General features: G+C 64.5%; 1 protein-coding gene across 9 annotated transcripts in view; it reads right to left on the bottom strand.

The window, feature by feature from the left end:
* NFATC1 (nuclear factor of activated T cells 1) overlaps window positions 1-25,881 on the bottom strand; it is a 95,061-nt gene that overhangs the window by 25,323 nt on the left and 43,857 nt on the right. For 3 of the 9 annotated variants that reach the window (XM_045085262.1, XM_013052829.2, XM_045085263.1), the window contains 6 exons: window positions 25,618-25,790; window positions 23,953-24,093; window positions 16,488-16,543; window positions 12,116-12,248; window positions 678-1,051; window positions 371-566 (listed from right to left, as the gene is read on the bottom strand). In XM_045085262.1, the coding sequence (XP_044941197.1) occupies window positions 371-566; window positions 678-1,051; window positions 12,116-12,248; window positions 16,488-16,543; window positions 23,953-24,093; window positions 25,618-25,790 (1,073 nt within the window). Of the gene's footprint in view, window positions 1-370; window positions 567-677; window positions 1,052-9,947; window positions 10,709-10,797; window positions 12,249-16,487; window positions 16,544-23,952; window positions 24,094-25,617; window positions 25,791-25,881 lie in introns of those variants that run through there. The other 6 variants (XM_045085264.1, XM_045085268.1, XM_045085265.1 and 3 more) reach the window with 6 other exon arrangements.

The raw sequence follows: 25,881 nt of genomic DNA, 5'->3' as shown, positions 1-25,881 counted from the left end.
TCTCCTTCCTGGGGGCACCTGATGGGCGTCCCAGTGCCACATGTGAAAATGTTAACCACCTTCAGCCCGTGTCCGCAAATCGCTTCCTCAACCAGCGACACTCGCACGATGCCCCCAAACAGGAGGCCCGGCCCGGAGTCCCGCTGCCGACGGTGCCTCGAAGCAACCGGGGCCTCGTGTGAGGTCATACCGTGCAGCTTCTGTCCCATGGGATCCCCGCCACAAGCTCTGTGGGGCCTCTGGCCGAGGCGACAAGGCCCAGGGCCGGAGACAGGCTTCCTGCACGGACGTGTGCGCCGGTACACACTGCTCCTCGTCACGCGCACATGCAGCGCCAGGCGGCGTGTGCACCTCGGGCCCCGGCACTTACCGTCGTCCAGGTATAGCTGGTCCAAGTCCTGAGGCTCTCGCTTGACCATTACGGGAATGGGGGCCAGACTACGACTACCGTCCTCACGCACCTCGGGCGGCGGCAGAGGCCGGGGGGCTGTGGACTCGCTCCTCGGAGCCTTCGGCCGTTGGGGCAGCTGGTGGCCCGTCGCGGATGGGTGGGCGGGGCCGCAGGGCTGCAAACAGGTCGGCTCTTGGGTACCGGGCGGTGGTGAGGAGCAGGGGCTGTCGGGACACAGAGCTGGCCGGCGGCCTGGGGGTCGGCCAACGCTGCGCTGGGGACTCACCTGGGGTCGCAGCAGGGCGGGGGGCGGCGGCTGGGGGGGCCCGGGGTGCACGCCCACGAGTCTCGGCGTCTCCTCAACGGCGAGGACCCCTCCGGCCGGCCGCGGAAGTCCGAGGCCCGGGCCGGCCATGCCCTTGCTGTAGGTGGCGGCAGAGAGGTCATGGAGCTTGGGGCTGGCGCTGGGGGGCGGAGACACCATGGTGGTCCTCGGGGGACAGGGCAGGAAGCTGGGCAGCAGGCAGGAGCCCGGGTCCGGCGGCACGGCCAGCGGCTGGCTGTAGCAGGGCTTAGGGAGCGGGCTGGGGCCCTGGCCCATCAGTCCGCAGGTCAGGACAGGCTCGTAGTCATCGGTAGGCTCCGTCTTGATGGCTGGAGCTGTAAGAAGCGAGACACGGGAATGAACACAGGCTGCGGACGGGCGTGATGGACGGGCGGGCTGCGGCGGGGGCACCCCTGGGAAACGGCATCTTGACTGAGTCCCCGTGTGTCTGCCTGGGTCTCCCACCCAAGTAGGAGGAGGCGTGAGCCACCATCTCCAGGAAGCGGCAGCTGGTTCTAATACTGAGAGCACTGCTGTCCTTGGAAGCCCCAGCACTCGTGCTATAAAAACCCACTCGCACACTGCAGTAGAAGCTCCGGACCCAAGGGCCCACGGATTTGCAGAAATCAAAGCAAAAATGTTAACGTGGACGTAGGACTGCGTTCCTCCCGCTACGGACGCCCCGAGGAACGTCTGCACACGCGGTGATCCCGCACAGGTGCTGGGCACCGGGCTTCCGTGAAACCCAAGAGAAACCGTGTGCGGCGACCACGGTTGGGGAACACGCCCTCCAGGCTCCACGTCGCAAGGACAGGCTGTCCCAGCCCCGCAGCCCCACAGGCTCTGGGGTCCTCCCGTCCTCGCCAGGAATCGGGGCCGCGAGGCCGACAGCCGCGGGGGGCCTGTCCGACTCTGTGCCGCGCCTCTGCTTCGGGGGAATACCGGGCAGAACACAGGCAGGCATGCTGAGGGGTGTTTGCAGGGCCCACGGTCTCCCCAGGCGGCCCCTGCTGACCCCGCGCACTCTCTGGGCCCCATGCCCGGCGCCTGTGCTGAAGGCCTCGCGGGTACCTCCCGCCCCGCATCACCTCTCCGTGGCGTAGACGGATGCGTGCAGCCTGGGGGCCTTGTACATGGGGCCCCAGCCTTCTCCTGAAACAGAGCAGAGCACGGCTACATCACAAGTGCCGCCAGAGCCGCGTCACGTCCTACCCAAATGCGTGTGGCACCTCCCGCTCAAGGGTGCCGCTCCATGAGCAGCAGCTCCCAGGGCTGTGACGGCCACAAGTCGTCCTAGCGTCCAGCTCCTGGGGACTCTCCTTCTTGGGGACAGGTGAGCCCCAAGGGAGCAGTGCAGTAAGGGGGTCTTCATGCCAGGCCCCTGTGGGGTACAGGGCCGGCCAGCATCCCCATGTGGCCCCTGTGTCCGCCGTCAGGAGGGTCAGTGCACCCACACCCTCCCCTTCGCAGGGCAAGGGGTTTCTCTCTCTTTCCCAGAACTGGGGGTCAGGGCTCTGGCTGAGAGCGAGCCCCAGCAGAGGAGTGTCCAGAGGAAAGTCCCACTGGTTGCAGAAGGGACCTGAGAAGAGCTGGCTCCTCCCTGCGTGGCGTTCTGTCACCGTGCGTCTCTCGTGCCCTGGGTCAGCTGACAGGTCCCCGGGAGAAGCCAGAGCCACCGAGGGCCCAAGCGCATGTCCAGAGGAGCCTGCCTCGCTCCTATGGAGGCCACAGAGTCCCCTGGCCCCAGCAGACGGTGTGCAGCTGGCTCAGGGCAGCAGGGCACCAGGGACCACGAAGACCCCCAGGCTGGTCCACACCTGGGACGCAGCGTGTCCCTGGGGAATGGTGTTCCCATGCAGAAACGCTGTGGCTGTGTCAGGTCACTCCTCAGGAAGCCCCCATGCCCAAGGGACTTCCTGCCCACTTACAAGCCACCAGCAGAGACCACCAGTGGCCCTGAAGCTACTGAGCCCTCCGCCCCTCCCCCAGGCCATGGCCTCCAGCTGGCCAGCCTGACGCTCCCCTACCCCAGAGCTCCGCCTCCACAGACCAGCAGGATAGACAGCTGGACCCCAGGGCTGCTGGCACAGAGGGGGTGTCCCCATGCTGAGCAGAGCACAGAGCCAGGCCCTGCTCATCTTACGTGGAGAGAGGGAGCTGTGCAGCAGCTGGACATGTCACCCAGCGAGGGGACCGTCCCCTGCCCGCTTCCAGTACGCTGACAGTCCAGAAACAGCAGAGGGGACGAGGTCAGCCCGAGAGGCAGACTTCATCTCTGACATGGCCACAAGGACACCGACCCCACGAGACACCAGGGTGAATGGAATGGCAAAGGTTGACTTCTAAATCGGTGATTCTCAGAGGTCGTGGTCTCAGGAGTATTTACCCACGTCTGGCAGATCAGACCGAAATCCTTCTGGGACTCGGCCTTTGCTGCGCTGATTTCCACCGCACATGGGGGCCAACTTGCCTCTCCCATAAGGTGTCCTGAGCTCCTTAAAAACTGCCACCCGTCTCCACCGGGCGACGCCAGCACGTGTGACTCCCCTGCCGCGGAGGGACGGCACACAGCCAGCGGCCGGGACCAGCAGTTTCAGGAGGCGGGTTGGAGGCTGCCCGCCCTCGTGCATGACCGGTGGCCTCTGTCGTTAGGACCTGTTTAAGGCTGCCCGCTGGCACCGGCAATAAGCGGCCCGCCACGGGGCTCCCTGAGACCCCTTCTCGGAGAGTCCCCGCAGCGCCGTCTCGCGGGGCCTCCGTGTGGGCCCACGCCCACCGCCGCTGGGGGACGCAGGACGCGCATCACCTTCTGACGGCTGGCATGGGGGCACAGGGCAGGGTCACGGCAGGGCCGACGCGGTGAGGCCCGACCCCACCTGGCCCAGCGCTCCGGGTACCACCAGGCTGGGCCTTCTCTGAACAGACGTGTTCCCTCCCTGTGTTTGCAGCCGCTGCCGCCTGCCGGGGTGGGCCTGACCTCTGCCTGCGGCCCCGGGGCAGGAGCCTTCAGGGGAGACACACGGGGCCCTTAACTGACGCAGTGATGCCTCCGCAGCTCGGGGGGGGTGGTGGGCAGGACAACGGGTCTTGAGAAGCAGCGCAGGCAGCCCCTGTGACTCCGGGCTGGGTGGTGGGCTCGTAGGATGAGCCCGCTGACCGCAGGCCACGGGCAGCAGACACAGGTGCCCCAGGGCCCCAGGGACATGGCACAGCCTGGAAAACAGCGCCCACCACCCCTGTGGCTCCCACAGAAGCTCAAGGGCACGGACACGCGGCATCTAAGTTGCATTTCTCGTGTGGACTCGAAGGAAACAAGCCCCGTCTGTGAATGGGAGCCGGGAGAAGACGCCTCCTGTTTCCTATTAGTGGGGACGAGCGAGGCCGCGTCCTGCGCGGGGGCCGGGGGCGGTGCAGAAGGCAGCTGGCGGCCTCGTCCGTGGCCAGAGCCACTTCCTTCCAGACCGGCGCTTGGTGTGACGCAATGTCTGGTTCCCTCCCGGCGTCCACCTCGCTGGTCGGGGCAGGAGGGCTGGTGACAGGAGCCCCCGTCACTGCGCCAGCCGCGAGCTTACGATCTAGATTTACTGCGGCTCGTGAACGTGTGAGAGGTTAACGCTAATCCTGAGGGCGGCTGCTGCGCACAAAGCCAGTTCTCATGGAAAAGGTGCGGTGCCCTCCGTGCCGAGCTGGCGTTCACACCCTGGAGGGCTCGCTTGGCACAGCGGCTGCGTCCGTGGAGACAGCATGTGTGCAGGAGACCAGGGAGATGTCCCTCGGCTCCCAAAGTGACATGTCCCGTCCTCAGCCAAGGGGCAGCCGCTTCAGGGAGGGGCCTTGTCCCTGAGCAGGACTGCAGGCTCCCAAGCCAGGTGGCAGCACCTTCTCTCCTGGGCCACGGGCGGACAAAGCATCTGGCAGCAGATGCAGGGCAGGTGGGACAAGCCTCTCCCCGAGGGGCCCACGCCACCCAGAGCACCCACAAAGGCTGGCTCTGGGCCACAGAGCATTCCGGAACAGCCCGGCCGACCTCGAGGAAGCCCCACGTCGGCGCTTGGGCTCCGTCCCGCACGGCAGGGACTCCCATTCCCGTGAGCACGGCAAAGCCCCTCCTCGGAGCCCCAGCTGGGGTCGGGGGGCTCACGGCAGAACCAGCCCCTTTCTGAATTGCACGGACTTGGGCTCAGGGGCCTTGCAGTTCACCGATCTGGGCTGTGCGGCCTCGACTCGCAGACATGACCAAGCAGCGTGTGCCCTGTGACACACACCCACCGCCTCTGCATGTTGCCTGACACCGAGTGTGCGGCACACAACGCGGCCAGGCTCAGGGGCTCCCAGGACAACCAGCCTCCAGGGTCGCAGCTGCCTGGTTACACAGGGATGCCACGTGCAGAACATCCACCACCGGCTGCTTCCACAGGTGAGTGGACGGAGACAGCCGGGGGCCCCGGGCTGACGGTGACACACTCCCAGGCCAGTAGTGGCACCCAGGAGCAGGGCCTTGCCCCCCCAGGGCCCCGCCTGGATGCAGACGGCAGTGGTGGCCAGGACTAGCTAGCTCCCACAGGTGGCCCAGAGTGACGTGACGGGATTCCTGCCAGGCAGCGCGCAGACTGCCCCAAGGCCTATGGGGCCGCCGTTCCCAAGCACGTCGGGGACACTGTCCCTCTTACATGTCTCCCTCCCTCCCGTGTGCTCCTGTGTCCTGCCTGTCGTCGGGCGCCACCTGTCTTCTAGCTGAAGGGCCAAGTTGAGCAATTCACTCTCGATGTGCTGTTGGGGCCGACGCTCCAGCCCAGGGGCCGCCGGAGGCCTGAGGTGAGGGAGACAGACGTTCTTCCCGCTCGTAAGGGAGGCGTCTGGGGACTGGGCCGCACTGAGCACCAGCACCTCACGCACCCCACTCTTTTCTCCAGAAAATCACGATGGCACCCAGCAGACACAGGGCGCCGAGCCGTTCCGCGCGTCCGTGATCGCGTGCCCGGCACCCAGCGCGGAGCCCAGATGCTAATAACACAGGAGCACACGACGGAAGGGCTCTCCGGCTCCGGGCTCTCCGGCTCCGGAGCCGCGTGAGCAACAACGACACACTTCACCGGTGTCTCTCCTTTCAGACGTTCCCCCTCAAGCACGCCGCGTCCTGCACACACGGACGGGCCGCGGCCACGGCCAGGGACCAGAAGTCCGTCGCCCTGAGCGTTCTGCCCAGAGGCCCCAGTCTTGTCGGGAGCCGCAGACTGCAGGGCTCCGAGGCCATGGAACCCCGTGGGCCTGTGTCCCCGGCCCCACGACAGACTCCCATCCACCCAGCAGATGGCAAGGGCCACCCACAAGCAGTCCATGGGTCTCCATGTCCAAATCACCGCCTCCAGCCGGCACGGGGAGCACCAGGGGGCCAGGAGCTGGGGTTCTACTCCTCGGTCTCGGACAAGCCAGGGATATTGCTGCCGACTGAATACTGTTCCCCAAATCCAGAGACGGAAGGCCTGACTTCACTGTGGCTTTATCTGGAAATAAGGCCTCGGGGGTAGTTAAAACTAAATGAGTTTCTGGGGGTCCCTGATCCTACATGGACGTGCTTTGAGAAGAGAAAGAGAGATCTCTGTCTGCTGTGTAAGGATCGGTGGGCAGCATCATCCCCCAGAAGCCGTCATTCCCGGATCCGAGCCTCCGGCCCTGAGCCCCGGGACATCCAGCCCCAGACCCGAGCGTGGTGGACATCCAGGCAGACTCCCCTTCTTCTGCACAAGCCCGGGGTCCGTCGACGGTGGGGCACGCCAGGGTGCCCGGGAGGCTGCAGGAACCTGCGGCAGGAGCCGCCCCGGCCACTCCCTTCTCCCTGCACACGCACGCCGGCCCTGCCCAGGGACCCTGCACAGTCCCACACAAAAGGTGTTTTGTCCTAAGCCCCCGAGAACAAAGCTCAGACTGTTTTCTGTTTATTGCCTGACATTAAAGGCCCAGTTTACCGTCGGAATAAACACCCACAACGAGAACTTCAGGGCCTTTTTTAAATAATGAGAAGGAAAAGCAGGAACTGGAACCACGGGAAGTGCCAGCCCCGAGGGGCCAGGCTGCACCTTCTCTCTGCATCCACAGCCCACAGCGAATTCCAGGGCGGTCAGGGCACAGGCAGAAGCAGGCGTGCGCGTGCACACGAAGGACACTTCAGCTCGGATCCCGTCTGTCTTCCTTTGGGGACCTGCTCCCCGTCCTTCCCAGAGCCGCACCAGCGTCCACACCCCACACGCCAGGTTCCCGGCAAGGGCCGGGCCTAGGGGGTCGGGTTGTGACAGCGTGGCCGTCCCCCCTGCCCTCCAGTGACGGAGGGCTGGCAGGTGTCAGGGACAGTGCGGGCTCCCTGTCAGGGCACCAGCCCCCACCTCCTCCAGGCCCCCAACCGCGGAAGCTACGACCCACGCAGGTCGACCGCAGACCATGGTCAGGACGGGCCACACACGCCAGGAGATGCGTCCGGTGTTCTCATCCGAGAGTCACCAAAACCGCCTTTGCAGGGCGCAAGATGCCCAGTGCTGGGGTGCCCCCGCCCAGCAGCCGCTCCGAGGCGGGGTTCCGGGCAGAGCCCCGAGACCGCACCTCCCTGACCACTGGCGGGAGCAGCTCCCGGGAGACTGGATGCCCACGTGCGTCATGCAGGGTCAAGTTTTCTCCATGCACGTCCCTCTGTGTTTGGAGGCCCGCGCCCCTTCGGGCCCTGTTTCCCAGCGTCCAGTGTCCCCCAGACATGGTCCCAGAGCACCGTGCCGCTCCACTGTGTCACTGACAGGCCGGACCCTGCTCTTCCGCATGGCTCGGACCCAGGCTCCCTGTCCCGCGGTCGCTCTGGTGCAAGCTCCAAGTCCTCTCCCCGTGGCTGGTACACCAGGCAGCCTGAAGTTAAATGCTGTCCACGTCCCCTTGCCGGGAGCCCACAGCCGACAGCAAGGTTGGCGCCCTGCAGACCAGGGGCAGAAGCCACGTCCCGAAGGTGGTGCCGGACGTGGTCCTTGCATCCACGCCGCGGAGCTGTGCCCACACGGGAGGGAGCCGAACGCTCCTTCCCGAGCCGAGGGATGGCTCCCGAACCCTTGTGGCCCCACCAGTGGCTGGCCCCTCACCGCTGCACATCAGGCTGAAGACAGGAAAGGGACATTAAGGCACGGGTCCCCCATTTTCCGGCTAAAATAGCAAGAGAGTCAGACTTACTAAACACAGCGTCATGCCGGTCGTGGGAGGTGCTGAAGAGGAACGCTGGAGAGTCCCACCTGACCGCGCCCACCGCCGACAGGCTCGCTCCCGCGGTGCTCACCACGTGGCTGAGCTTAGGGAGAATGTTCGAGAATGGCCATGACCATGGCCATAGCAGGCCTGCAGGCAGGCATCCCGTGGTCACAGGAGGGGCGGCCCTGCGGGCCCGAGGGCAGCTTCCGTGTGGGCCAGGGCCGTGCTCTCTCTGCCCAGCACCCTCTGCCTGCCTCCCACCACCAAGGCCGGCTGTTTTGCCGTTGGAAGGGCGTCCCTAGGACGGACACTCCCTCAGCCACCTGGACTAACCTGACCCTCCACACTGGTGGTCAGAAATGTGGCATAATCTACTTTACTTGGAACCTGCAGGTCTTCTGGGACAGGTGAATCTCCGGAGGAGCCTATCCAGGGGCCGCTCCCACCCATTCCCCTGCTGGGAAACCCCCTGAAAACGCCTCAGACGCAGAGACATGCTCACCAAGACTCAACCACGGGTCAGGATTCATGCTCTCATTTTAAAGACTGACTGACCTTGGAGGGTATGCGAGGCCCTCCTTGGAACGTCCCGTTCCCTCCTGTCTGAGCCGCCACCCTTGCCAGCTGGTCCCAGCACCGGGTACCTTCAGGGACTGAGCCCAAGGCCAGGAGCCGCGGCCACAGCGCCGGCTCTCAGCCCTCCCTCGAGCCAGGGCACGGGGACAGCTGTGGTACGGACCTGCCGGGGCAGAGTCTGTCTCCAGGGCAGGACCAGGGCGCCCTTGGCTCATAAGGCCCGGCCGCAGACGGGACCTCCTCCTTCCACGAGACTGCCCTCGGGCACGAACGACAGCGGCCGAGGAGCCCCAGGAAGCAGCTCTGGCTCCGGGTGCGGCCTAGCCGTGTCCTCCGGAACCGCACCGAAGCTTTCCACTGCTCCGTCAGCAGCTGCCCCGGGATGCCACGCAGGCAGTGACCCTGCTCTGTCCTCATTCAGCCGGAAACGTGTCCCCATCAACACTGGGCCAACCCCGAGGGGCGAGGGAGCCCCAGCATCCTGGGCCCCACAGCACACCAGCCGCCCCAGACGCAGGCCGACCGGAGCCCGCCTCCCTGCTGGGCTGTGCCCAGGCCCACCGCACACAACCGCACGGACGGGGGTCCCCTCGGGTGGCTGAGAGTAAGGGTGGCGGGTGAGGTGGGTGCCGTCCCGGGCAACAGAGCTCAGTTTGCCTGCTGTGACCGGAAGCGGAAGCGACTCGAGGGTGACACAGGGACCCCCATGTGCCCCCAAGCCACGACACTCGATCCTCTGAGTTCCCAGGCCTGCACTCCCACGAGCCGTGTGGGGGCAGTGAGGTCCCTGCTGCTCCGTGCAAGGGTGGCCTCCCAGGGGCACTGCCTCTTGGGGTCACAGCTCTGAGAGCCCGCAGTGTGCCTCCCACCAGGAGGAGACGGGCCCCACCACCCCCCGCGCCCACAGCTAATTCTGGTGGAAAACCCAGGATGGCACTTGATTTTGCATACCTGCTCCTGAGAGCGACCTTTACAGGTTCAAGTGAATTTACTTCCAAGGCCTTGCACGTCTCAACAGCAAATTTAACAACCTTGAAAAGCATGTGCCGTAGGAATATGCCGTTGGAATATGGCCAGGGCTCGGCTGTGCCGCCAGCCAGACGCCTTTGAAAGGACCCGCCGCCCACGGGAGCCCAGCGGCACATCACAAACGGGGTCCCCGAGGAGCAGGAGCGACCATGAAGAACTCAGAATCTGCAGGGGACCTTCCGGCAAACTGTCCCTGCAAAGCTCTCGTCCGCACGGCACGTGTCGCCCGAGGTGACAGTCTGCCGTCAGGGGCTCGGCCTGGTGCAGCCAGGTGGGGACAGTCTCTGAGCAGCACACCCGGACGCAGACGCCCTGGGGCTGAGCTCACGGTCTCGGCGCCTGCCGTTGCCTGGGCGGGCCTACCGAGCGCGGCGTGGAGGAACACCAGACACACGAGCTCCAGTTTTCTGTTCGTTCTCTTGTTTATTTTCAAAACCACAGAAGGGTCGCCCCCTGCGATTCAGCCACGAAGTCAGGTGCTGGCCGGCATCCCTGCTCTCGGGAGCTTACAGTCTAGTGGCCCGTGGGCGTGGTCCCAGCGCCCCAGGCCGGCAGACACGAGACCAGCCACCCCAGGAGGCCAGCCAGGCCGGGGAGCTCCCAGGGGCCGGCAGCGTGGATGCCCCAGGCTCTCAGGGGCTACGGCGAATCTCAGGGATAGAACCGTGGCAGACGTGACCGAGGCGGACAGGCCGCCATGACGGCAGGGGTGTGCGCAGCCCAGGCCGACCGGCCGCCGCTCCAGAGACGGACTCTGTCTAGGCTGGTGCATCGGCTACAGATGGGAGTCCACGTGGGCTACGTTTCAGAGCACGGGTGTGAGAAGCAGGGCAGACGACAGGGGGTGACAGGGGCCCAGGGGTGGACAGAGAGGGCAGTGGTGGGGTCTGGGAGTGGACGGGAAGGTACTGACGGGGGTCCTGGGGCAGAGGGAGGGGCGGTTCGGAGGTCTAGGGGCAGGCGGGGAGGGCCGTGACGTTGGGGTCCCGCCCCAGGGGCAGAGGGCAGTCAGGATGGCCCACGCACAGCCCTCCAAACCCCCCTGTCTTAGTAACACGTCCTTGGGGGCTCAGCATCCCCACCTGTAGGAAGGGCACAGGTCATGGGCCACAGGTCACAGGCCACAGGGCGTGGGCACACGCCCTCTCCCACTGCTCCTGGAGCAGGGACTACAGAAAACATTAACGTGAAAGATGTCGTCTAACCTGCTTTAAAAGGCAATGTTTCTTATAAAGTGTGGTTTTCTTTAAAACTTCAATTTTTGGTCAACCATGCTTGAAGTTTAATTAGAATAAAACCATTACATTCTCAAAAATTGACTAAATATTTTGTCTCGCACGATGCACGGAGGCTGAGGCCGCAGAGCACGCAGACCCAGGCAGGTCACGGAACACGAGAGCGCACGACCCCGGCGGGGCAGCTCAGGGCACACACCCCTTTCGGCAGTCCTGGCTGACGGCCCCTCAGGAGGCGGCGACTTCACAGGAGCCGATTACTCAAATCTTGAGACGCGCGGCTGTCATCTGCCCCAAAAACAGCTAATTCTGAGGTCAACACAGATATTCTAAGCTTTCCTACGATCTAGTCTGTTTGGTAAACGACATGTTATGGTTAAAGAGAACTAAACCCTCAGAGAATCTTGATTTTACCGAGAAAACAAGGTGGCTGCTTTCGCAATAGTTTTAAGCCTATAACTAACTTCCCTCTTAAATTGTACGAGTCTCCTACGTTTCCAGAGCAGCTACTGTACAGAAAGAAGAGGCAGAGCTGAGCGGACACAGCACGACTGAATTCAGGGGACGAGGGACACTGCGCTCTCTGAGCCGACGGCCGACCCGGCCCGTACAGCACCGGCCAGAGCCTCGAGGACAATGCCCAGCTCATCTATTTTCTACTAGTCTGGGGGGAGAAACACCGCAGTATTTTCTTTAAGGAAACACCTTAAGCTGAAAAGGCAAACTGATTTTCCTAAGTCCTAAGCGTCTCTCCTGGAAGCAGAAACATCTCGGTGAGGAGGGTTTTCAGTTGAGTAACAGGCGCCCGGCCCGAAGGCCTCCCGTGCCCCGAGAGACGCAGTCACTCATGGAGGGGCGTGACTCGGGGCGCGGGCGCGAGCACAGATCGTTCCTGTTAGTTAATGACCGCATCGAGCACGGGCCTTTGGGCTCGATACATAGGGTCATTCCTAATGGCACCTGCAAAGTAATTAGAACTGTTTGCTTTTCCACCGTAAGCACCTCAGGACTTAAACACACGCCCAGGCCGCCGCAGCCTCAGCACGGAAGGCCGTGCGGTTTCTCCCCCGGGGCTGTTCTATATTTGCAAGCAGGCAGCAAAACGATCAGTAATTACCCAATATGCAGCTCCCGCCCACAGCAGTAACGAAGGAAAATACACCGAAAGCTTCACTTTTTTCTTTAAGAATCGAGGACATGCTCTGGCTAACGGGACAAAACACAGCAGAAACGTACAACCACACTGTTTCACGGCGACAGCATCTCGGCATTTCTGGGTCTTTTAGAAAAAGGGCCCCCTCGGTTCGTTCTCAGTGCTTAAGGCTAGAAGGAGAGCGTTACCGTTCGCGGGAAGGTAGGTGAAGCGCTGGCACTGGCTCCTCTTTCTCTTCCCGTTGCAGACGTAGAAGCTGACTTGGACGGGGCTGGTTATTCTCTGGTTGCGAAATGGCGGGATCTCGACCACCAGCGAGTTCTGGCGAGAAACGGCAGAGGAGGGAGACGGTGAGCACCGCACAGACACGACGCACCCACACGGGTCCCCCCAGAGCTCCGAGTGGTCCCAGCTGCCCACGAGAAGGGGCCCGCACAGAGCATGCCTGGGACGCAGGCACATGTGTGCGGAGCGAAGCCGCCCGGTCCTTGCGGGCAGCCTGTGCACCCGGAGCCGACCGGCGGTGCGCGTGGGGGAGGCCGGTGGGGGCCTCGGCTCAGAAGCTGCCGACTCGTCGACTCGTCCCCACGTGAGGCCACCAGGGCTCCTCTGAGGGCAGAACGGCCACACGGCAGCGAGGTCCTCGAAAGACCCCATGCGTCTGCTGGCCGAGCCAAAAGGGCCAGTGACCTCTGGCAATGAAAAAAGCCCCCCAGAGGGCTCGCAGGCACCTGTTTGGGGAGCGCGATGAAGGCCCAGGGCAGGAGCCTCCTGGACACGGGCCTGGGGCAGGTTCCGTGGCGAAGGCCCAAAGCCCACCAGGACCTCCCAGACTCCCTCCGACGGAAGGTGGGTGAGCGCAATCGAGCAGGCTGGGGCCAGGGGGACAGTTAGCAAGCGAGGCACCAGCGGGGACAGGATGGCTCATGGTGGGGGCCGTCAACCTCTCCCAGCAGAGGTTCTCCCTCCAGTGCGGGTCTGAAACGGCCTGGGGGGTCCCGGCGTTATGGGAGACACAGGCTTCCCCAGCCACGTCCCCACCCGCGTCCGTGTCGGTGTGCGCGGGCGCACCACAGCGCCCGACCCCGGGCCCAACGCCAGTAGGGACGGGTCTTCCCAGGCGCCCACGCTGGGCTCGACTCCCTGGTGGGGGGTGGGGACAGAAACAAAACGTTTCTCTAATTTTTTTGGTCAAATGATGTAAGTTAGCAAGTAGACAACAGGAAGGAAAAAACCCACTGTATCAGGTTTTTGTTGAATTGTAGCTTGTCACCCAGTTTAACGGCAAAATTGACTGAATTGTGTTAGTAATGGAACCTTGAGAATGTTAAAACGAAACCAAAGAGAACTTCAGGCCCAATCTTTCCCTTTTACAGACAAAGGAACCGAGGCTCAGACGCTGCAGAGGGCGGGCGCCGAGAGCAGGGCCACGCTCGCCCCTAGGCGTTGGACAGCTTCAGTGGCCACGTCGCACTTGGAAGAGGCGACGAGCAGCAGCTCCTTCTGCCCGAGACCCTGTCCATCGGCAAAGAGAACCTGCACACATGAGGCTGATGGGGCCAACGGCGGGTCCCCGGGGGCGGACAAGGGTGCCGTGGGGGGGCGGAGAACACGTGGCCGGGGCCCGGCTCTGGGCCGCGCTGAGTCTCAGCCTTGCTGCCGGCACGGGAAGCGTAAGAACAGAGAGCCTGCGTCCAAGGGCTGGACTATGTGGCAGGGACCCTGCAGCGGACGCTGGCCCCTGACCTGATCTACTGCGGAGCGCAGGGCGGGTCTGACCCCACAGGAGAGAAGACACAGGGACAAGGAGGTCCTGCTGACGCAGTGGCTTGGGATAAACTGAGCTGTGTGAGGCCACAGGAGGAGCATCCGCAGAGGGTCCCCCGGGTAGACTCAGGCATCCGGGTAGGATAGTGCGACCCCTGGGCCAGGCTTGACTTTGGGGGTTTGGTTTTTACAGGTTCCAGGAGACCGGGGGCCTGTTCTGATGCAACAAAGGCAGAGGCTCTCCACACACATAAGCTGCGCACGGCACCGTCCTCGCGGGAGCAGTGCAGGAGGGGCTGCCGTGAAGGTGCGGCAAGAGGACACCCGTCGTCCCCGGAAAAGCAGGGTCACAAGCGGCACGCGGACCCCCCGCCGGACTCGCCTTGAGGAACGCCCCGTCTGCTGCGCACGGCAGCACCTGAACCCCAGCCTTGTTCGCGCTGCTCACAAAGTGCACACGGCAGGCGACCGCGTGCGTGTGGCTATGTGCACGCGTGCGCACGTACACACACGCCACGCCCAGACCCGCACGCGCGCGCACACGTACACACACGCCGTGTGCATGCACGCACATACACGTTCACACACGCACACAGGTACAGGTACACATGCGCACACGCGCACACACACACGCCGCGTGCATGTACGCACACACAGTTCATACACGCACACAGGTACCGGTACACACGCGCACACGCGCACACACGCACACAGGTACAGGTACACATGCGCACACGCGCACACACACACACGCCGCGTGCATGTACGCACACACAGTTCATACACGCACACAGGTACCGGTACACACGCGCACACGCGCACACACACACACGCACACAGGTACAGGTACACACGCGCACACGCCACGGAAAGCCGGGCAGGACCAAACGGTAGCGGCGGTGAAACTGCGGTTTTTACTTTCTTACATTTTCCAAATTTCCACAACGAATACCCTGATCCTTCATGATGTAAAAGCCTTGATTAAGAGGTAAGAAGCTTGACCTGCAAAGCGAAAGCACCCCTCGTTCCCACGGACTGGTAACGTCTCTCACACCCACGTGTACCTGCGAACCTTCAACGGACGCAAACGCTCCGGCCGGACAGCAAAGTCAACGACACTAAACCTGACTGTGGAAACTTGGCAGGAATCGTCTGGAAACGAAAAGCCGTAGGATTTCTGCAGCTTCTTCCCCGCGCGGGGGAGTGGGGGCCAGGGGGCCCTCACAGGCCTGGGCGCACGGGGAGGCCGCTGGAGGCGGCCGGCGGCGTCTGTCCCGCTGCCAGGTGTCTGCTGACGACAAAGCCGGGAGCCGTCTGCACCTGGAGGCCCTGCTGAGCCAGGAGTGCCCCGTCGGGGAACCGCGTGGCCCGCAGCCCACGGGGCGTCCTCGGGCTTCTGGGGCAGGCGGGAAATGGGACCGGACCTGCAGGAGCCCGTGTGCTCGTGGGAGGTCCCCAGGGCGGGAGGAGGCCTGGACAGCACAGGAGGGACTGAGCTCCCGGGCACAGGTTTCCTCTGGGGCCAGGGAGGAACCTTTTCCATCAGACTCCAGCTGTAACGGCTTCTGGTAAACGGATTAGAGCTTTGGAAAAGGAAACTGAAGTCACAGGGAACCTACTGGGTTCTGATGCAGCCCCTGCGGGGGACCCGGGCTACCTGGGCTCGCCGCGCCACCGTCAGACTGCCCCCTCCGTGGTGGCCGTGGCCGGGGGCTCCCCTCCTGACTCGGGAGTCCCCCAGCCGCAGGGCAGAGAGGACAACCTAAAGCTCCAGAAATCCCCCCACCCAAAGGCCCCCTGGGAAGCCTGCTGTAACACCCGGGCCCCGGAGCCCCAGGAACACAGGACACTCCCTCCCCGAGCACTGAATACGCCAACTTCCCGCTTCTCTGCACTGTCAGAACGGCCACACACGCCTGCCCGCGGTCAGCAGGGTGAGCCTGGAGCTTGGGAGAACCTTGAATGTCTTCCCTCGGCCACTGGCCGGGCACACTGGATCAGGTGAGCCCGAAGACACGCACTGCCCTTCTAGGACCAGGCAGCGCACACACGCTGTGTGGGACACCCTAGTCCCACCGCACCGAGAATCCCCTCCAGTGCCAACCTGGACAGGCGGACCGTCGGCCCCACTGCTGCCTCAGAGCAGCCCAGGTTCAACACGAAGGCCCCAGCGAAGGGGACGGGGGCGTGCCAGCCAGCACGAGCCGCAGAAAGCCGGCGTAGGGCACCGTCCGTCAGCACCACGGGGGCACCTGCACGCGCGAACCGTACCCAGGGGCCGTGGGCAGCCCAGTGTGGGGGGGAGGCGTGCGTGCAGGGTGTCTGCGGGCCCCACCTCCGCAGCCGGCCAGCGCCTACACGAGACCTGACCACACCTAGTTCCCGTGCAGAATGACAGCCTGCTGGCTGACGGGCGTGCGACCTCGAGCGGCCCGGCATGCAGGGGCAGGTGAGGGCCACTCACGCTCACAGCAGTGGGCTTCCCGTGGGACCACCAGGAGGTGAGCCTGGTGCAAGCCCCCGGCCCCCGCAAGAGCCAGCAGCCCTCAGTGCTGGGGGTGCCTCCCGGGCCGGGGTCCTGCCTCCCGCATGTCCTGTGTCCCCAGAGCACGAGCTCCCAGAAGCGCTTCACCGCAGTTTCCGCTCTGCGCTCCGGGATCCTGCGCTCCGGGATCCAGGTGGTTCTCGTGGCTCCTGTGAGCGGGGGGGGGCTCCGCACAGAGCCCGGCACCCCCAGCCCAGCCTCCAGAGCCGCCCGGCGCCACCACAGGCCGCGCGTCCGGCCGTACTCACCGGCTTGCACAGCTCTCGGTCCATCTTCGCCTCCATTTCCCAGATGTGGTGACCATCTAGAAGAGAGGGGCGGACGGAAGCGCATCACTCCGGGGGCCTGCCTGAGGCCCCCAACCCAAACCAAGGGCCTTCGCCAAGCACAGGGGACCCTGGAGGCCGCCGCCCTCTGATCAGCTCGGGCCCTACTGGCTGTTAGCTCCTAAGAACGAACAGTCGCGTGCAAGTCGACAGCAGAGAGGACGTGCCCGGCCCAGGCGTGCGGCAGGGAGCCTGGTGCAGCCCAAAGGCCCTGGGCTCTGTGGGAGAGAACCACATGCAGGCAGCCCCCCAGAAACCTGCCCCCACGCCGTCATCCACAGGCACAAGCTTGGTCACAGGGGTGTGAGGCCAAGGAGAGGCGCCAGGACCCAGGAAGACGCGGGGCCTCAGCCTGGACCGGGTGTGCGTCCTGGCCCTCATGCTCGCCCCCTCCACGCTCGCGGCCCCTACACCGGGGAGCGTGAGCCGAATGGCCGGGGCCTGCGACGCCTCTGCATGTTGTAGGAGCAGAGCTCTTCTAACGAGTGAGGGCCCAGGACCCACAGTCTGGCCTCTGCTCACAGAAGCTGCCGGCTAAATGAGAAAATCCTTTCTGTGACAACTTCTTGCCACATCAGGATACAAAAATGCAAAACATGGTATTTTTATCCCTACCCCAGCGGCCGCTTGCATGCTTAAAAAAAAGCAAAAAGCCTCCCAGCCGGCCTTGAAAGGCTCACTGTCCTGCAGGTCCAGGCCAGCAAGGGAGGGAGCCCCGAGAAGCCCGCTGGAGGGAACGTCAGCAAACCAAGTTCTTGGCTTTTGGAAACCCTCTACTGTCGGCCCGCCGTGCGGGGACTGGCTGGGCAGCTAATCTGAAGGAGCAGGGGTCAGTCTCCTGCCAAGGTGTCCCCCTCGCCCTCTTCTATCAACTCCGTCCCAGTGAACAGTGACAGCGAAACATACGTAGTTTCTGCTCCTGCTGTTGGCAAAGAAGAGATGTATGTGTCTCGCAGACCCTAAATTACATAAACGAAGCCGACAAAATCTGTTTGTGCCTGACAGCGCGGGCGGGCAGGGGCGGAGGGTGCAGACGGACGGAGGAAATGAGTCACCCAGAGCCCGGAGCAGGGTCAGCTTGCCAGGACCAGGGCAGCCTCTCAGGACGCCCGAGGTCCCAGCACGAATTACCCACCAGATGAAGCACTCAGTGACAAAACGCAGATGGTAGCCCAAGGGACCAGCGTCCACATCTCTTCCAGCAAAACAGAATCGGAAATGAAACTACCCCGGGCCGTTCTCCAGGCACCAAGACTTGCACAAAGCCGCTCACTTCCCGGAGGGCAGAAGTGCCCAGCCTGCCTCCCCCGGCTCCCGGAGCTGACGGACGACCACGAGCCTGGGAGCTGGTGATGCTGCCCTGCGTGCGGACCAGACCGTCCTCGGGCTCGCGGGCAGGGGCCCTGCCCACCACTGGCCGAAGGAAATCGAAGTTGTTCTTCCTGTAAGCAAGTCCCTCATGTTTGGTGCCTCTTAAAACAACTTGAGAGAAACAGAACTTTCGGCGTTACGGCCTGGACAGTGGGGGCAGCCCTGGCTGCTGCTGGCTCTTGTCTGTCGGTGGAAAGCGCGGCTCGGGTTTCCCTGAGGAAATCCCAAGGGTGTCCGGGCCTCCCGGTGGGGGGGCCACAGCCAGCATGCGGGGCAGGAGGGAAACTGAGGCCCACGAGGGGCAGGGAGAGGGCGTTTGGCAGCAAAGGGACCCCACGCCCACCATCTGCCCTCCAGGAGGAGTCAGAGCAGACCTGGCCTTCCTGTGATCACGTCTCACAAGTTCATCCGCATCGTGAGGCTGTTGGCGTCCCCGTGGGCCGCAGCCTGTGTGCCAGCGGAGCCCCTCCTGGGCCTGTTGGTGCCTGTCCTCGTCAGAGTGTCGGCCCAGGGCCAACACGCCACACGGGCCCCGTGCACACGCCACGTGCAGCTTACCCAACGCCAACCCTGCCAGGCGCCAGTCCACAGACCGTCAGCACTGCCGCTGATCGCCAGCTTCGGAAAGGCCCCCATGCAGGGGCTGGTGGTCTGCACTATCCTGCCCACCTGAGGCCTGGGAACCAGTCCTGGGCGCAAGCCCTATTGGCCCCAACTCTGTATCTGCGGTTGAGACACAGCGCACAGGGACAGCCGCGTGGCCTGTCCTTTCTGAGGCTCCTACCTGAGCTGCTGTCCACTTACGCAGACATAGAAATGTGTACAGACTGTCCAAGGCCATTCAATGTGGCTCATCATCGTGGACTCTAGGCAATTACAAAACTGCGTCCCACGTGCACCAGTGCTAGAGAGACGTGGCTGCTGGTCTCCCCAGGAGCCTCTTGGACCTGGGGCCCGCCGTTCAGTCTCTGGGCCAAGCAAAGCCTCAGCCTCTGTGGGGACGGGAAGGGCCAGCCCCAAGCAAGCTTGGAGCTCCAGCCCTATCTAGAGCTCCCAGGGTCCTCGGCAGGAAACTGTGCGCAAGCCCAGAAGTGAAACTATTCAAATCATTAGGGAACCCCCTGCCGCGTGAGTCATCGGAAAGGCTTCCCCGCCACACCCGCCACCGGGAGGGTTCCACACTGGGCTGCGGCTGCCTCCAGCCCAGCTCTTAGTCACACAGCTCCCGGGTGGGCTCTGGGCCCAATGGGGCCACACATGGGGGCCCCCAGTCTCCGCGCAAGCATCGGCAGCCTTCTGGACGCGGTTACTCCAGCTCCCGGCGAGAGGAGCTGCGGACGCCCGGGGACTGGCTTCCTACCGAGTCACAGCATCCGCGGAAGGGGTTTGCCGGTCGCACAGCCGACAGGCAGGACAGAGGCAGCAGAGGCGGGATCGGACAGAAGCACACGGCCACGGGGCGGGATACGCTCCCGGCTGTGGTCTCCTCGCGACCTGTCTGCGTGCCATGGGGCAGGCCACACAGGTCACCAGCTGCAGGTGGTCAGGCAAAGGGAGATGCACAATCGGGGCCCCTGCACACTCCTGCGGGGCCACGGCAGATACAACTCTGGGGCGGGGGCTGCTCTGGGGCTGTTCTGGTCAGGTGGGTCCTACCCGAGGGGGGACGCCCCCACATTCATGCCCCTTAATCTCCGATACTCCCCAGGCCACAGACTCAGGGGCCCCCAGCGCCACTCAGAGCAGCCTGTTTCCTGCAGAAGATGCTCCCAAGCAAGAAAGAAATGCGCCTCCTGCTGCAGCTCAGCCTGCAGTTCCCCACACGGCCGAACACAGCATTCCTGAGCCGGGACCCCGCGCCCAGGCAACACCCCGGAAGGGCACACGTGCGCGTGGACCAGTGCGTGTGGGCACACCACAGCCAAGAGGTGGGCGCAGGTCCCGTCCACACCGCAAGTGGGTAGTACCACATAGTCCGTCCACACGATGGAACACGGCCGGCCGCAAGAGGGATGAAGTCCCACACACACCCCTGCCCGGGCACCCGAGACGCTCTCGGGGCAGCAGCCGGACGCTGCGGGACCCACAGCGCGGTTTCCAGGAGCTGCCCCAACGGGTAGGGCCACACGGACAGACGTGGCTTGATCTGCCAGGCGGGGGCACGGGGTGGACGGAGCACGAGTGGGTCGGCCGCCCGGCTCTGAAAGAACCGACCCCTGAGCCTTAAACGTCCGAGCTGCACAGTACGTGAGTTTAATCTCAACAGAGTCACACAAAACCTAAATTCTCCAACCCGCGCATCTGTGGCCTGGAGACAGGAGCAAGGGGTAGTCTGCGTGACCTTGTCCAGCAGCGTCCTCTCCACGCCCACCCTCTCCCGCGCCCCTCCCCCTTCCCGACGGGTGCGAGAGGGTGGGATCTGGAACCGAAAACCCTCACCGCTGGGGTGGGACCCGCACCCGCTTTCTGGATGTCCCCTCGGTGTTGGCCCGGGGGACGCGGGGGTGGCTCGGGGGCAAACCACAAGGAAAGACTGGCCACCGGCCCAGAGAAAAGAAACTTTGGGGACAAGCGTCTCCCAGCAACGGTGCGAGGCCTGACTCGGGAAGCCCCACAGGAGCCTGCAGAAAGGCCCTCCTGCCCACACTGGGTCCTCCACACATCCCCGAGCACGGGACACCATGCCCCAGGAAGGACCGGGGGCCCAAGGTGACGCTGAACCCTCAGGGGCTGCCCCGTCCCTCAAATGGAGGATCTGGAGAGCGTTTCGGGAGCCCGGGACAGCCCAGCGAGGGGCTGGGATTCCCACGGGCCGGGCCGAGGCCTCACCTCCCCAGGGGGCACCAGAGCATCCTGGGGCGTCAGTACGCCGGGGAGGAGCAGGGGGTCTCCGCGACATGCGCTGACCTCGCAGGGCCTCTGTACAGCACCCCGTCCCACTATCCTGCCGGCTGGGCTGCTCCTGAGACACCTTAGAACACCCCGGAGTTCCTGGCTGTGGGGAAGCGTGGGGTCGAGGCCACAGTGTGAGAAGAAGCCTCGTCCAGACCACACGCTGGCTTACTGTCCCCTTCCGCTCCCTGGACACAATCACGGCTTCTGGCACCACTGGCCCTGCACAGGATCCCAGGTGATGCCATCCAAGAGGCTGTTTCCACCCTGCACGGCCAGGCCCCGGCGGGATGCACCTGCTGCCTGGGAAGCCTGTGGGCCACCCGAAAACACTGCCCATGGGTGTCCCCTCGGGCCACGCAGATGCGGGAGGGCCAGGGGCAGCGGCTGTTCTTATGGACCCCTCCCACAACTGTGCCAGGGACCTCCGCGCCATGTGACGACCTGCACGTGTGGCACCCGCTCCCCCCTAGTCGGCCGTGTCCGTGTCCACACGATCTCCAGAAACCTCGCAGAGCTGCGAGCCAAGGAAGCAGGACCCACGCCACGGCCCTGGACCAGGCCGAGATGGGAGGTATGGGCACCCGCCAGGCTGCGGCTGTGTCCTCGCTGCTGGGCCACCACAGGTGACCAGAGCCCGCAGCCCCGCCCGCCGGGCCCAGGCTGGAGCAGAGACGACAGGGCGCCCGGGGCTCCTGTACACACTGTCCCTGCCGCACCATGTGGCCGCACCCCTGCAGCAACAGAGGGGTCCTCACACAGACACAGCCGTACACATCTGCTCACACACGGCCCGACCCACACACACCTGCCCTCACACACCTGTTCACACACACCTGCTCTCGCTCACACCTGCTCTCGCTCACTTCACCCATCTCGCGAGGACGGGGACTCACCAGCGCCCACCAGAGGGGCCAGGGCTGCCACCTACGAGGACACTGAACCGGGCTCTCAGCGCAGGTGCCAGGCGCCCCTCCCTCTGCGACCCGCTGCCCCCAGGAGGGCAGGTGCAGCTGTCCCGGGAGCGCAGCGGGCGCGGCCAGGCCCCCAGGCGGGAAGAACCGCCCCCTGAAGCCCTCACCAAGTCGCAGGCCACAAGTGCGTGAGTCCGGAGCCACGGCCGGGAGGCCCAGACACGGGTGGTGGGCGCCCGAGAGAGACACCCAGAGCAGCCCGAGGGTCCACGGGGGTCTTTCCGGTGGGACTCCCAGTCAGGGCTTCCGCGAAGAGGGTCTCCCTGCTCACGCTCTGGCCTTGGCGCCAAACAGTGGTTTAAAGACTGACTTCTGCAACAGACCGATGACCTCATCTAAAGCCCACGGGACGGCTATAACCCAAAGTGACTACAGCGGTTTCTCCCAAGAGCTGAGTAGGAAAAGCCTCATGACGGTTACAGGGCACAGCAGGACGCGTCAGCTGGAGAGGAGTGACCCTGTGCCAGGGGTCAAGGCTAACATGCAGCCCCTTCTGTTGGAAACCTGTCCTGTGTGTGTGCGTGTGTGAACGTGCCAACCACCTCATTTAAATACAAACACACCCCAGAGACAGCATCCAGACGCGTAACCACGGCGTTCACACTCACTTGCAAGGGGCACAGCCTGCGACCACATCGCCACACATGCCAGCGTCGCATCAGCCGTGCAAGGCTCAGGGCTGCTGCAGGAGGGGGCCGGAGGGGACAGCACCGTGGACGAAGTCCCCACACTGCAGGCTCGCGGCCAACCTCTGCATGGCACCCCCAGGCCACGGAGCAAAGATCTAGGACTGTGCGGGCAGCGGGGCTGGGAGAGCCCACCCAGCAGAAGGAGCTCCACGGCTCCCACAGGGCGGGAGCCCCCAGGAGACGCCCCACAGTCCCAACCCAGGGCCAAGATAATGCCCGGTCGGGGGAGGCAGGGGAGGAAGCTGCGGGGACCCCCGGTTCACGCCACAACCCGAGAAGCAGCGACGTGGGCCACGTCCCGGCACACGGCCTGGCTGCGCGGCCGGCAGGGCACCGCCCCGCAGCCCCTCCCCGCACACATTTATTCACATGTTTAAAGCTCAAAAGGTTAAATCTTTCAAAATTAGGCTCCTTCAAAGAAGAATGTTAGAGTAACACAAATTCTCCTGATCATTATGCTTCGTGGGTTTTCCCTGTAATTCAGGTTTTCCAATCGTGCATGTGATTACACAGCCCGGGCGCACGGAACGCACAGGACTTTCAAGTCCCTTTTGATGGAGGCACTTGAGTTTCCCGCTCTCGGCACAAAATCAAGACCCTGTTGTGGAGGCTGAACCCCGCCGTGGTCTCCAGTGGGGAGCGTGGGTCCTGCGCCCTCCATTAACGGGGAGGAGGAAACACAGGCCTGCGGTCGGGGGCAGGGCCTCGTGGGCCACGCACAGAAGGGACCTGGCTCGAAATCAAAGCCGCCGAGAGCTTCGGCGAGAGCTGAGCCCCGCACACACTGTCGCCCGCCCTCGTCTGCTACGCACGCGAGTGCCCGCTGGCCTCTCCCCGGACGGGTCGGGCGTCCCGGGGCGTGGGAAGCTGCGTGCACAGCCGGGGGCTTATCTCCCAAACATCAGAGAAGAGAGACCGTTCACCGCGCACGTGCAGCAGCCCGGCCGCACCGCTGAGCACCCAGATCGACACCTGCACTGAGAGCCCGGGGCCACGGGCCACGGAGGACAACAGCACCCGCTCTGCATCCCGGGGCGGCACCCAGAGGGGGCCCGAAGGAGGCCAAGGGCAGTGGGGCTCCAGTCCGAGTGCGGGTCGGGTCCACCGCCTCCCGCAGCCTCTCTGCATCCACACACCTGCCACCGAGAAGGCTGTGGTCCGGAGAGCCAAGGAGCCCTCGTCTACACAGAGCAGAACGGCGCTGCCCAACTCAGCCCATGTAGTGGCCGCGAGCAGGGGCTGCTCGGAGCCAAGAAGCGTCCGTCCGTCCAGGCTGGGCAAAGGGTTAGGGGCCGCGGGCAGCCAGCGGCGGCAGGCCGGGAAGCACGGCAGAGCCAGAGGGCTTGCTCCCACTGCCCAGCACGCGTAGACCCAGAGAACGGCCTGGCTCGGCCTCTAGGAACTGACCCTCCCGGCGCCCAAAGCGGCCAGCACGCCCCGGTCCGCTGGTAAGGGAAGTACCTGGAGCTTTCTCCACGAAGATGACTTTGGAGTCTTGCAGGAAGTTGTGGCCGGACAGGACCATCTTCTTCCCACCAAGGACAGGGCAGCTGGCCGCGCTCTGTTTCTCCACGAGGGGCAGCTCCTGGGCCGAGCGCTGGGCTGCGTGGGGTCAGAACAGGGAGAGTGAGTACGTGTCCCCGGCCCCACCTCAAGCCGTGACCCGAGAGGGCACCCCGGGGTCGGCCGGCCGGTCAGCAACGGGCACCTCCCAGCAGCATCTCGGGCTCTGGTGGGAGGCACAGCGCATACACGCACGGCCTCCTCACGAGATGCGAGTTCACGGCACCACGCGGACATGAGCACAGCAGGCGGACGTCTGATCTGGACAGAACGTCAAGTCACGAGGACCTGAGCACAGGTGCAGGTCTGGGCACGAACAGGCCACCCCAGGGGGACCCTCGGCCTCTAGGGTGACACAGGTGCTCCTCGCGGACAGGACACACGCCTCCAGGTGAGAAGCACCCATCTGGACGCTGCGTCCAGGGGCTCTTGCAGCTGGGAGTCGTGGTGAGGCCCGGCCGTGGGCCCTGTGGATACTGGGGGTGTGGTCTCGGGACCCTGGGTCCTGTCAGCGGAGCCACAGGACCAGAGGGTCTGGGACAAGGCCCGCAGCCGCCAGGTAGCAAGGCGCAGAACAGAGGGAAGTGGGGTCACCTGGGGAGGACGGGGCACCGTGAGGCCATCAACCCAAAGCTCCCGTGGCCGGCTACACACACGCGGCTCTCACCCAGCCGGCGGGGCTGCAGGGAGAGGCTGCGCCTCGGGCCTGTGCAGGGGCCTGCGGCAGAGCCCTGGGCCATGCTGACGTGTGGGGACGGGTGTCTGCGGGGCTCCACGTTGGGGCCACGGGACAGACACTGCGGGGAAAGAGTCCTAGGCTCTGAGGTAGGTCAGACGGTCAGGTCAGAGGTGAGGGAACCAAACCCAGCCCTTCCACTAAGACAAGGGACAGCGAGCCGCTGGGCAGCCACACTCTACGACGGAAGGAAGAGGGGTCGCCGGACAGGAGACACTCGGACAGTGGCCAGGGGGTGGGCGGGCCAGCCACACTTCCTCCAAGAACACAGAGAGACCTCCGGGGCGTCCTGCTCAAGGCCTGGGCACAGGCAGCTTGTGAGATCTCCACCAACAGCCTCACGGGCTGAAAAAAGCACGGTCACTCCCAGGGGACACAGCCCTTGCTGCGGCCGCGGCCCGGCAGGAGCAGAGTGCTGGGGCTCGAGGCGGACGCCCCTGAATCACAGGCACGACGAGAGAAGAGAAAAGCAGGGGCTGGGAGGGAAGGTGAGCGAGTCACCCGCGAGCCGCCCAGCGGATCTGCGCGGCCCCACGGACCGGACGCCAGGATCCCGCCGGGTTTCTGAAATGTGAGGGATTAGCTCACGGGGACGAGCACAAGCTTCTGGCGTTTGGGAACCAGCTCCCCGCTCTTCCCCACAGGTGCCAAGAGCAGGGCCCCCCCCCCCACAGAGCCCGTGAACCTGAACCCAGCACGGTGAGCTTTCGGGGGCTGCTGCTGCGGGCGAGGGACAGGAGCGATGCAGGTCACAGGTCTCCAGGCGCAGGGACAGGAAAGGGGCCACGAAGCAGAACGTGGGACACGGGGCCGGCTCCGATACTCACAGCACTCGATGGGGTTCGAGGCCACTTGCAGGGACAGCGTCCGGCCGCTGGGCTGCGGGATGTGGACCCGGAAGACCAGCCTGACCCTGGTGTTCTTCCTCCCGATGTCCGTCTCCCCTTTCCGCAGCTCGATGTCCGAGTTTCTGAGCTTCAGGATCCCAGCACAGTCCACACTGCTCGGAAGAAGGGTTCACGCCTGCCCGTCCGTCCCTGACGTGCCACACAGGGCATCTCCGCTCCGCCCCCTGCCGAGCCCACCGGGCC

This window comes from Mustela putorius, unplaced genomic scaffold (assembly GCF_011764305.1).
Source record: "Mustela putorius furo isolate JIRA1106 unplaced genomic scaffold, ASM1176430v1.1 tig00000835_pilon_pilon_pilon, whole genome shotgun sequence".
NCBI classification, from domain to species: Eukaryota; Metazoa; Chordata; class Mammalia; order Carnivora; family Mustelidae; genus Mustela; species Mustela putorius.
This window is presented reverse-complemented; position numbering and strand designations above follow the sequence as displayed.